The sequence below is a fragment of the Ambystoma mexicanum genome, chromosome 7q (genome assembly GCF_040938575.1).
Source record: "Ambystoma mexicanum isolate Mex_15411 chromosome 7q, UKY_AmexF1_1, whole genome shotgun sequence".
Lineage (NCBI taxonomy): Eukaryota > Metazoa > Chordata > Amphibia > Caudata > Ambystomatidae > Ambystoma > Ambystoma mexicanum.
Window position 1 is genome coordinate 48,544,215 of NC_090941.1, and position 12,091 is coordinate 48,556,305.

A 12,091-nucleotide genomic window follows, 5' to 3' on the forward strand; every position below is an offset into this window, starting at 1 on the left:
ACAGTGTTTCATCAACTCCAGGCTAGCCTTCAAATTTTCGATAAACTGTTCCATGTACTGGGCCATTCTGGATCTTAACCCAAAAACAATCCATGGGAAGGACTTTGATAGCCAAAGATCTAACAGTTAAGAGTTCATCGGGAGGAATTAACCTTGTCACAGTGATAAGTAGGATTAAAGAGAATACTATACAACAGGAATTCTCTGGAAGTAATCTTCATATGACAGAGAAGAATTGCTGGAACTGTAAATCAAGCTTTAAGGAGATCTTGGGAAGAAGTGAAGAGACTTTTTCTGAGGACTATCCCAAAACAGCCCTCAAGGCTGTGCAAGGTGGGTCAGGAGAAGGAATTCCTTCTTGTGACCACGTTCCCTTTATTGAATCGGAAGCTAGTGAAAAAGATTGTTGGAAAAGAGATAAAGACTGAGCCAGTTCATTAGGAGAAGGGAGTCATTCTCCTGGTACTATTTTCATTTGGATGCTGAACCCTTTTGTAGATTAGTGGTCGGGTTAGAACAGGTTTTTGGACAGAGGACCGATACTTTTTATTTAAACAAACATCCTTATGACGAGCACCCAAGCTGATATTTGTTTAGGTAGGGATAACCCTTTAGAGATATGGATAGGTAGGTTATTTTCCTTATTTCTTAATAAAACTTTGTTTTAAACATGCCACCTCTTTGTCCGACTCCTTACTCCACCACATCACATAGTGCAGCAAGAGATGGGGATAGTGGTGTAGTAAGATGCGAGGAGAGAGTGTAGTGACAGGTAACAAGAGGGGGAGGAGAAAGGGGAGAGGAAAGAGAGAGAGGGTGTGTGAAGACTGGAGGGAGAAGCAAGGGAGAGGAGGTGGTGTGAGAACGGAAGGAGGTAGTAAGATCTGGAGTAGAAGTGAAAGGAAGCAAGTGTGGTTAAGACTGTACCAGAGGATCTGAAATTGCCACTTTTCCCATCAAGCCACATTGACAATCTTGGAGAATGTTGGGATAAGGCATCTATAGAAAACCCCTGAAGGGAGCCAGCGATGTAAGGCTGCAGACTTTAGGCCCTCATTACCAGCTAGCACTAGATAGTAGGGATTACCAATCGCTAGCTGAAAAATCCTGAATTTAGGGTCACCTGGTCAAGGGATGTAAAAGCCCACCAGACGTGAAGAGGGACGCTCAATAGTAAGCCCCCTTTTCCAGCCAGGTATATTCCTTTGAACAAATCTACATTTATTAATATTGATTTATCCAGCTGTTTTACAATGATCTATTCATTTGATGATGATAAAAGTCAATACATCTTGTGCTGTTTTTTGTCTTCAGAAAACAGAGCCCCTTGAATCTCACTGGAGACTGCAGTGGTTATTAAGGCCGTCTGTCACAGTACCCTCTGTAGGTAAGCAACTCATCATAGCTGCATCTCACAATCCTTCTTCTACCTCCTGAGGCACCTATTCTTTCCTTGGGTGCACCACTTGAAACACTTCCTTCCCATTCAGGGGTTTGTCTACTGGTCTCCCCTTTCTCCTCAAGCTCCAGCTTGCACAATTCTCGAATCACTCAGTCTTTTGGCGCCTAATCGCTCAGCTTTTGCTCTGTTAGGGCGATCCATCATCACTCGTCTAGAAGCAGCTTTCTAGAAGTCATTTTAGCCCCATTGAGACTACCCTGGGACCTGGCTGAGACTCTGAACCTAAGCAAAGCTTGGGACATAGCTGAGACTCTGGATTTTTGTGAAACCACACTACGTGTCCTTTGAAAAGTAAGACGTGGACATCTATACCTGGAATGGGTATCGGCTTGAGGGCAAAAGATCAGTACGGGTCTCCTCCGTCTGCCTTGTTTCCTAACAAGCTTGGCCAGATAGATTCAAGGTACAAGCAGACTGTGGAGAGAAGTCAACCCTCAAAGAAACACCTCGGGCAGTGGATGTAAGGACTAACAAAAAATAATAGTGCTAGAAAGTGAACAAAGGACCATTGCCCAGATATCTAATATAACTTATATAATTCAAAACAAGTATTAGGACATCTATGTGTAAAATGTGATATAAGTTATAACAGACTGAAACGGAAAGCGACTGCAAATACAAACCACGAAATTAAATGGGGATAAACGTAGGGACAGAAATCGGAGCAGATTCCGCGTGTGGGGTGTAAAGGCTCACCGCACATGTCAAACCTGCTCGGCGCACCACGCATTGCCGACAAACTGAACCTTAAGTACAAAACCCGGGGAGAGAGTAAGCATGTGCATTGCCCATTGGGGCCGATTCATTTCATCTGACTGATACGGTTTGCAGGTCCGCGGGACCCGCAGAGTAGTCTGGTGACACGTAAGATGGTGGTCAGGGGGACTGCAAGCCTAGGAACGTGTTAGTCCGAAAACACTTGCTCAACAATTACTTGCCAAGTAAATCGAGAGACTTCGTGGAATTCATGGGGGCGGCAGGGCAAATGGACGAGGCTGGAGCTGTGACCTTTTGCTGACCCCTAAATGATTTCTATTGCATGACCACTAGCAACATCGTTGTCAACCATGCACCCGGTTAAGAAAAGGAACGGCCATATGCACATGCGCTTAATTTAATATAAAGGCAAACATTTTAAACATTCACTCCGCCCATGTGACAAACGTACCCCCTACCAGTGCTCATCTATGATGCGCACGTGCAGGTGTGGATTTGTGAAAAGTGCGCAAACCTGGTTATCTGGGGACACTGCATCCCATTGTTGAGCGCATCCCATATTTAACTATGGCATGGGGTCACATAATGTGAGCGAAAGCTTTGCTGTTCCTTGCGCCCGTTTCAAACAGATGCAGCGAAGAGTGCAATACAGTTCTGGGTTGTTTCTGACCCTCCTTAGCGTTGCCTTCAATTGGAGGAGCAGCTGCATGAGCCAGTGAAGCCAAAATATGGGAAAGCACATGATTTTTTAATATTTCTGCAAACCCACATGAAGGGCCAACAAAGCGTGCCCTGCTGGACTGGGCCCCATCTTGGAAGCAATGGGGCTCACTGATGTCGGAGGCTCCGGACATCAACCGCTGTGGATGATGGAAACTGATGAATGTCAAAGTAGTTGGTGCACCCCAATTAAGTCATTATTCGGGGCTGTGCTGTGAAGTGTTGCACTGCCAGCTCGACCTTCTCTCTCTGCATCTACATCTGCACAAAGTTACGCAGGCTTTACCAAAGCAGAAGCCATGAGTTTAACCCATAATAGTCTTAGGGGCTCATGACAAGTTTGCCGGTACCCCGCCGGCAATTCCGGTAGGATACCGGCCAACTGCCCCTACTGTTTCTGCCGCCTGCTATCTCGGTATTACTGGGATATTCCAGGCAGCGGAGATGCTGGTAAATCCCCATTGAGTCCCATTGGACTCCATGCAGGGGATTGCCGCACAGTGCCGGTAATTGTGGCATTATTTTTGCCAATGGGGGGCTGAATTACCGGCAGGTCAGGCCTGGAGGTAGATCTGTGGATCCAACCGGCAAATTCGTGTTTTCCCGGTATGGAAAAATGCTGGTGCTGGAATTACCGGCAATTTTACCAGCATTTTTCCCATACCAGGAAACTCGTACAGGACTGAAAGTGCTTGCTTTTCCAAATTCAGAGAAATCGGTTGTTGAGCGGAGTAACTTAACCTCACCCGAGCTGACAATCCTTTCTGCGTCTGGAAACGTGCAGGAGCAGTGCAGGGGCAGGAGAGTGGATGGCGTTGAGTGGAGTGATTAACCAGAGTGAAGGAGGCTCGATTTTTAGGGGCTGCTGCCTGTCTACTCAAAGGTCCCAACACGAATCAGGTTAAGCAGCCATTCTCACAAGGAATTAATATTTCCATTTGAACTCTGTGCTCATCACAGACATGTAATCAAATGTCAAATTCGAATTATATTTCAATATAAAAGGCGCAGCGAATAAGATCTGGTTACACTGAGAGTGCATTAATTTTCGAGAAGCAGTGATTGAAACCACATGATGGAAGAAATCTCCAAGAGCAGTTTGTATGGGCCGCACTGCCTCTAGAATATGCGTTCATGGGGCCGCGAGGAGCTCCGACTGGGGCCGCGAGGAGCTCCGACCGGGGCAGCGGCAGGAAGCAACGTGGACCAGCTTGAATGTCCTGCCTGCTGCCCTCGGAGACCTCACTGGATGCAAAGGAGAGCTTCCTGTGAACCAGTCAGGGGTAGGCTTCCTGCATTATATCACATCTGAAAATCTGAGACATCCTGAGAGAGAGAAATGGAGCAAAACAACATAACGAGTGGGGGGGGGGGGTCAAGAGGGAAAACCGGAGAGGAGAGGAGAGGTAGAAAGCTTGACAGTAACCACTAGACAGAGGAAGACTGAGTAACGAAGAGAGCGTGGGATAAAAAGCGGCCATTTCTGCATCAAAGTCACACATGCACAGCGCCACCTAGTAGCCATTACTGGAAATACAGCTCCAGATCAGAGCTACATAGCAATGCACTAGGGCTGACCAAATTAGATGAAAGGTTTTCCTTTTTGCCGCATATAAAGAAATTGCATTTGCCCTATACAGCAGTACTATTTTATACATACCATTGGTAGCAACCCCAGTCTGGTTGCTCTCAAGGAAGTTGGAGAAAGGCAGAGATAAGGTTTATAGGGCAGATAACAAAGTGTAGTGGAAGAAAGAAGGGACAAAGAAGTGGTAAAGTGAAGAGATTGAATGGCTGCATTTGTTATGCTATGTAGAGTTACTTTTGTTTTTTTTAGCACTTATGCTGCCCGATTGCTGCATCAAATCGCTGAGAGGGAAGAGGGTAGATGGAGGAAAGGGTGGAAAAGTTAAGGTGAACAAGTATGCAGAGATGGAGAGAGCATGGTTTTACTGCAGTTGCTTACTGAAGTCCTATGTCGATCTAAGGCCACTTTAAAGCACAGAAGAGGCATAGGAAGGGGGAGGGTATCGACAGCATGTATTTTTCCCCCAAAGAGTTTTTTGATAACCTCATTTTATTTGCTTTCCTGGAAGGATTCCCCCCAGAGCTGTCACATTCAGCCAAATCCCTGGGTTTCGTTGTTGACAGTGTATTTTCGTTCCAAAAGCACAATGCCAAAAAGGTGCAAACCACATGGCTACAAATCTCTGTGCAATCAAACCCTTCATCCCGCATGACTTCTGCATGGTGGTTCAGGCCATTGTGATGTCGTACATCAATGAAGGAAATGCCCTCCTTCCTGGGCTTACAGATGTGCAACTGCCCACCTCGAGACAGCCTACACACTGCAGTCTGCCTTATTAGTGTCACCCACAAATGTGACGTACAATGCGTGAGCTTCACTGGCTCCACTCCCTGCAAGGATCATATTAAATACTGCATGTAGCACCAACAAAACAGTCTCAAGCGGAACACCAACATACTTGGTGTCCAACCTCCACACATCTGGAGACTTTTGTGCCTCACTTAGCAAAACCGTCAAAAGGTTGAAGTCTAAGCTAGCCCGTAAAGAGAAGACTTGCAAGCACTCCTTGTCCTGCCATGCCCTGGCCATCTGGAACACAATCCCGGCAGAGGCTTGAAGTGCCCCCTCCCTCCTCTACCTCTGTAAAACATTACAAATGTGGCTCTTTCAACAATACATAACAGACAAATAAAAATCGCACTGTCCTTCCACCGACAGTAGTGTGTCACTATATAAAAATGGCAAGCCAAATGCTGGCACCCTCCCGTTGTAAAGCACTCTGCTGATCTCAAACTAAATTTGCAGTATGAGCAATTAATTGAAATAAAATAGAAGTGAATTAGGGGGCCGGGCACTCAACAAAATATCTGGAGTTCATGTCTTGGATTCTCGACAGTGCTGAGATGGATTTCTAGGTTCTTTCACTATGGTCCAGCAGAGTTCCATATGTTTCAGTCATGTAGTCGCACTGCTGAGTTTGCATTGAGTTGGTTCGAAATGCAAGCTTCCACTGGATTGAGACAGTGTTTGAGACCTTCAGTTTGATGGCCTACAACGTATGCCTGTATTTCCGGGTGAGTCGATGGCTTCCAGCATGTTGAGTGAGCACTCGTCTCAGTTGCTTTCATTTAGTCGAGTCGGGATCGGTTCAAGACAAGTTGGTCCTCTTCAATGGGTTTCTGCTCGATATACATCTCATCTGCCTGCTAGTTAACGTTTTCCCTCAACTCTAAACTGCCTCTGTCCCTCACTGCCTCCACTCTAGCACTTCACCCATCATGGTCACATCCCGAGCACAGCGGGTCATACCACCTACCTGAACTTAAAAATGTCCATTGTTGGTTGTCCTTAATCTATGTATGTCCACTTATCTATTGTTCCCGGTGACTGTTCCAATGACTCCCCTCCACAACCTGGTCAGAGTGTCAATCAAACTCTCCCCATTGTAAGAAGCTTACTACTTCCGTCAAATCAGAATGTGTACCTATTATACGTTCTTTTGTGATCAAAAGAGCATTGTTCTTCCTGTATATAAATAAATAAATACATTAATAAAATAAAGTATGTCTGACTGGAAGTGCGGCAAGCGGTTTAAAAAATGTAGAGTTGCTATAGTAGCATGGTTGAGCTACACAGACATCTTGAGGGGATGAAACAAGGCCCAAGCTGCCTCTATATTTCTGGATTGTTAGGAGGCCCAATCCAGGGTCTCCAGGACAAGGTAAGTACTTTGATTATGCAATTACACTCACAGAAGTTATCTGGCACCTACAAGGGGCCCTTCACCTTCAGTGAGTAGAATCCTGGTTCCAGTGCACAGGCACGCAGAGAAACCTTGGCAGTTCTCCCCCACTCTTCCCTGGAGATGATTAGACTGTAATCTCAAACAAGGTCCAGGGAATCCTTCGTCTTGTCTTGAGAGTGCAAAATATGAATCAACTAAGGAGAGCATTTCCCGACCTTATAATGACAAAAAGGGGATAGGTCCAAAGCAAGCCTACAGTAAGGGGCCCAATCCAGACTGTTGTAACAATTACTTTTGCTTTTTTACATCATGCCCATAGTGACTTGCCTGTAGGAAATATGGAGGACAGGAAGTTGCAGAAAGCCCAACTAGAAACCAAAATGGTGGCCCCCCTCTCCCAGCCTACCTCCACCTTAACCATAACTACTGAGCTACCATCGCCCAATCTGTAATATATAGACATTCTTCTACAGAGCTAATATTAGCAATGTGTCATTACCAATTATTGCCTCAATCAAAATTCAACATGTTCAGTAACTCACATGGGCTCCTTAGTGGAACAAGAGCTCAGATTGCTATATTCCTTGATAAAGGAATGCTCGTGAATGTATCATTTTAGAGCAAGTTCTCTGATGTATATATTCTCGCGGCAGATGCATTTTCAATTAAATATTCTATAACACCAATTTTGGTAGGCATAATATATGTCCTTTACTAGGATGTGAGGTGAGTGTTGTTATTTCATGACATTATGCTATGATGTGCAACATTTGTTTTGTGGTATAATTCAAATGGGTATGTTTTGCAAGATTGTTCCATGTGCCATCCTGTAAATGAACAGTCATATGTGCTTATATTGGAACAATTGGGCTAGGTAGTGTATTGTAATCTTTCGTGGGCTCCCTTTCAGAACAGTCTCTAAATCCGGATGGGCCAGATTCTCAAAACGTTTTTGCGACAAGTGGTAGGATGCCTAAGCACCAGGGCTGGACTGGGAACTAAAAGAGGCCCTGGAAATAATAACTGGGGACCAAAAGAGGCCCTGGAAATAAAGTTCAAAGTGGCCCTATATGTCACATTTTCAGCAAGCCCAATGCTTTTCCTATGAGAAAATCTGGAAATACCACAGAAAAGAGGACCAGGGTGCAGAGGTCCACCGGGAAATCTCCAGAGTTCCCTAAAGGCCAGTCCACCCCTGCTAAGCACATATCACCATGTGCGGCAAAGGGCATCTGCAGGTGTGTATTATAGACACACACATTCAGATGGCCATTTCCATCCAGTTTGTGCAGTGGTGAAGCGGGTGGCATTTCTACGTATTTTTAAGAGCTCTGCAAATTCACAAAGGGGATGTGCTTCAAATTGCACAGATAAACACATTCCCCTGGGTCTTTGTGGAACAGGCTCAAGGGGGTGCACAATGTGCACATGGCCATATCTCATCCTTTCATGCTTTATTAAAAGTGATAGATGAGAGGTATGAACGGATCTATGTGATTTTCCGCGGCCGAAATGTTTGCATGTGAAATGTATGAACCACAAAAGGTTTGTACATTTCCAATGTGAATACACGTTCAAAACCCCTACATATCCACACCCCACCCATGACACACCCCCCACACACCCCCACCCACACCCCCAACATACACACACCCCACTTACCTGTCATTGCGTTGCGCTGTGTCCCTGCGGCTCCAGTTCCCTTTCACTTCTGTTATCGGGAACCGGCGCCGCAAGGTCCTTTTCTTTAAAAAATGTTTTTTTTTTCGGGAGCTGCAGGGATTTCCCCCGCAACCCCCGCTCACTATACTATGAAGTATAGTGAGTGGGGTGTTGCAGGGGACACCTCTGCAGCCCCCATTTATTATTATTTTTTTATCTTTTTTGGGTGTGCTGCAGGGGTGTCACTATAGTGAGCGGGGTGTTGCGGGGGACACCCCCGCAGCCCCTGCTGTCTTTTTCTTTATACTTACCTACAATGCTACCACCTAAGGTTCGAACCTTTGGTGTTCGAACCTTTGGTGGTAGCATTTTTCAGACTTTTTGTATGGTCGGACCTTTTGTTTTCGGTCCGAGCGTACAATTCTGGTATCAACCACTGCTGTCCCACTTGCATTTCTCTTCCTCAAACAGGGATGGAAATGCTTTTTGCTTTTTTTGAGCACTTCACAATAACGTACTGCTGTTGGGCCCCTCATTGAAGGGTGTGCGCCAGAACCCACAGGAGCTGGGTGCTCGAAGCCTATCATACATTAGCATCCTGAGTGTGCTCCAGACACTAATGCATGCATGAGGACAGGCCAGAACATCACACTGCAGCAATGAAATGCTCTGATTACCTACATGGAGAAGGTCACTTGCAGATGTATACATTCCCATTTTGGAGAATTGGGTCGCTTGTGTCAATGGCAATATTGTTGTAAAAAATGCTTTATAATGCACGATTATGGCCAATTTCTTATACCCATTTCATTGGGTGGTGTGCTGGGCACCCCCTGGCTCTCTTCCCAATGGTAGCGTGCTGCATAGATATTATGACTCAGCCTGTCACTAGCAGGCTTGTGCACTCATCCAAGAAACAAACTCACAAACCTTGCCTTTCTGCATGCAGAGAAACATATTTGGAAGGAAACGTTCCTAATAGCCGCTTCAAAAATCAAAAGTGCCTGAAGATTCAATTATTAACATATAGTTACCCATATTTCCAGCTGCATATTAACCCACTCTGAGAGCCAGGAGATCAGCAAGCAAAATGAATGCCCTCATTGGTGATTTATTTTTACCCGGTTCAGAATGCATTTACTGCACTTGTCTAGGGATCTTTGACGGGCCAGAAATTGGAATAAATAAGCAGAAGAGCTCTGTGCCACCTTTCGATGCTTGCAGCACAACCTACTCTAATGTATAGTGTTGCACGTTTTCCAAGCTATATTTATAAAGTAGCCACTCTGTGCTAAGTTGTGTGCTTGTCTATATCACTTTACCTCAGATGTAAACTTGGCACTTGCCAGGGCTCCAGATAAGATTTGGAAGTGGGAGTATTTTACTGCCTATTTTTTAAAGTTGGGAGTAAAATGATTTTTAAGGAGTTACAATGTAAGTTCAGTTCCCAATGAGAGTATTTTATAAGCGAGTAGAAATATGATGTAACTGAAAACAGAAATGTTTTTGTAATATTACATTTTTTGCACCTAGTTATTCATGCACATTAAAAGATACATGTTTACTTCTTCCAATCGGGCAGTTAAAATAGGAGTTTCTTCCTGTGGTACTACGTGCACTTCTGGTCCAAACATTACCATGGAGCTGTGAGCGTGAAAGCAGGGGTGCAAGATTCTACAAGTCTTTTTTCAATTTTTGGTTGGGAGTATTTTTACTCCCTATTTTTGGGGAGTGTTTGCCAAATTCTTGGAAGTAAAAGTGGCCGATGCTCCCCTCATCTATAGGGCTGGCACTTGCTGTATCAGAACAACCTACAAGAAACCTCATTAAGCAGCTCAGAAGTAGCTCATGTGACCGGTGGTGGCCATACTCCACTGAATGGCAACAGTATCCACTTTAGTTTAGTTTCTTTATTTGTACCGTGCGCCGAACCCTGGGGTAACCGGGCGCCGGAGACTTAGAGACAGTTACAACATGGCAAAGTATATAATACAGACTGTGAAATAACAACATTAGAGTGTGTAGGACCATGTTATAATCATCACTCATACTCACGTGAGCATTCCATTCCGCTGCCACGGTAGCCCTGTTTACACTTGCACTTGAAGGACCCCTGAGTGTTGAGGCAATCTGCATGGAGGCTGCACTTATCCGTGTTCATTGTACACTCGTTTATGTCTGAAAGATATCAAAAGTGACGGTAAAAACCCATTAGAGATGACATCTTAGACGATTTGCCTCCATGCGCCAGTCAGAAGACAGTCTGCATTGTGAGGTACCGTTTGGAATAACGCTTTTCTCAAAAACAGTACCAAAATGTGGCCATTTTTTAAAAATCTCGCTGTTAACGGGGGATTCCCCCAACTATATAGTGCCAAACTACTTCCTTCTACCACCCACTAACGTCCCCTTCACTTTTTGAATTCGTCTTTTTTTTTAATAAGTTAGTGTTTTTTCAAACGCTATTGCCACATGTTACCATATACTGCAAAACAACCCCACCTGTGTTTGAAGAATCCCCCAATTTCTTGAGAGATGTTTCTTGAGAGATGTTACACTGCTACAAAAGCAACCGGAGATTAGCCCCGCAGAAACTAACAACCCAAATTGACAAAGTGCCGCAAAGTCACATGCCAGGCCACAAATATGCATGAAATGTAAATTAGTGCAAACAGCTCCGCCATGTTGACATTGGTACATGCGCCCCACTCAGAGGAGCAACCAGATGGGCGTCTCACCCTCATTTCTGAAAAGCTCAGGTCTCGCTTGGATCAGGGTCCATGATCTGACGCTGGAACTCATTTGTTTCTCTTGAAGGGGGCAGCCATTCCTAACATTGGATTTGAAATATTGTTCCTAGCAAAACATTTCATTTCCCGTAGAATGCCTAAGGGGTCCTTCCCCCATCACCAGTCCTTAAGGCCTCTACTACAGTCTGCCCTAATGACAGTGAGTGGTGGGGGACGTTAAGGGGGCGTGTGCACAGAGTGTGATGAAACACAGCACTTGTAATTAAGAGGCATACTCCTGATTGTTAAATAAATCAAGGGGTGATGTGGGGGCGGGGGTCCTTGCATAATGGAGTGTAACACAGCGGTCTCTGAGTAGCTTTCTGTGCTCTGTTACTTGGGAATATCATGTTAATGACCGTGGATGGTTGAAGGAAAGGCAAGCTGGGTGACAAAGGAGCACAGAAAGTAGAAGGCTTGCCTAGTGGGGGCCAAGCAGCTGGCTGCTGCTTGATTGGCTGGGCATAGCAGTGAGCTGCGGGCTGGCCGATAGGGTATGGTAGTGAGTTGGATAACGTGGCATGAAAGCAAATTCGGATTTGCTTATCATGATGATATGATATGATAGGTTATTTATAACGCGCTTAATACCCAGAGGTTTCTAAGCATGGACCCGGGGATCGAACCTGCGTTGCTCCGTGTCGTCTTGCTTCCAAGGCGAGCGTGTTGCTGCTGAGCTATCCTAATCATGACATGACGAACGCTATGGGCGTGAGCTCTTTGGGCGTGTCAGTAAATTGGCGTAGGGTAGTGTGGCATGAAAGTAACATACTGGTTCGTTAGTACAACTGTGTTAGGGGATAGTTTGTCAAGTTGGGGGTTGCCATCAAGCTGTGGTAGGAAATTTGGGGTCCGGGAGCAGGGCTTGAGAGTGAGCTGGGGATGACAGTGCAAATGCAAAGGCAGTCATTAATCACAAAGAGTCATGGGACTTAAGATGTATGATGCTTGCGGTGTAAGAAGAACCT

At 45.2% G+C, this 12,091-nt stretch overlaps 1 protein-coding gene across 1 annotated transcript in view; it reads right to left on the reverse strand.

The window, feature by feature from the left end:
- Positions 1–12,091, reverse strand: part of EGFL6 (EGF like domain multiple 6) — a 360,256-nt gene that overhangs the window by 112,287 nt on the left and 235,878 nt on the right. The window contains exon 7 of the mRNA XM_069640724.1: positions 10,390–10,512. Coding sequence (XP_069496825.1) covers positions 10,390–10,512 — 123 coding nt within the window. The remainder of the gene's footprint in view (positions 1–10,389; positions 10,513–12,091) is intronic.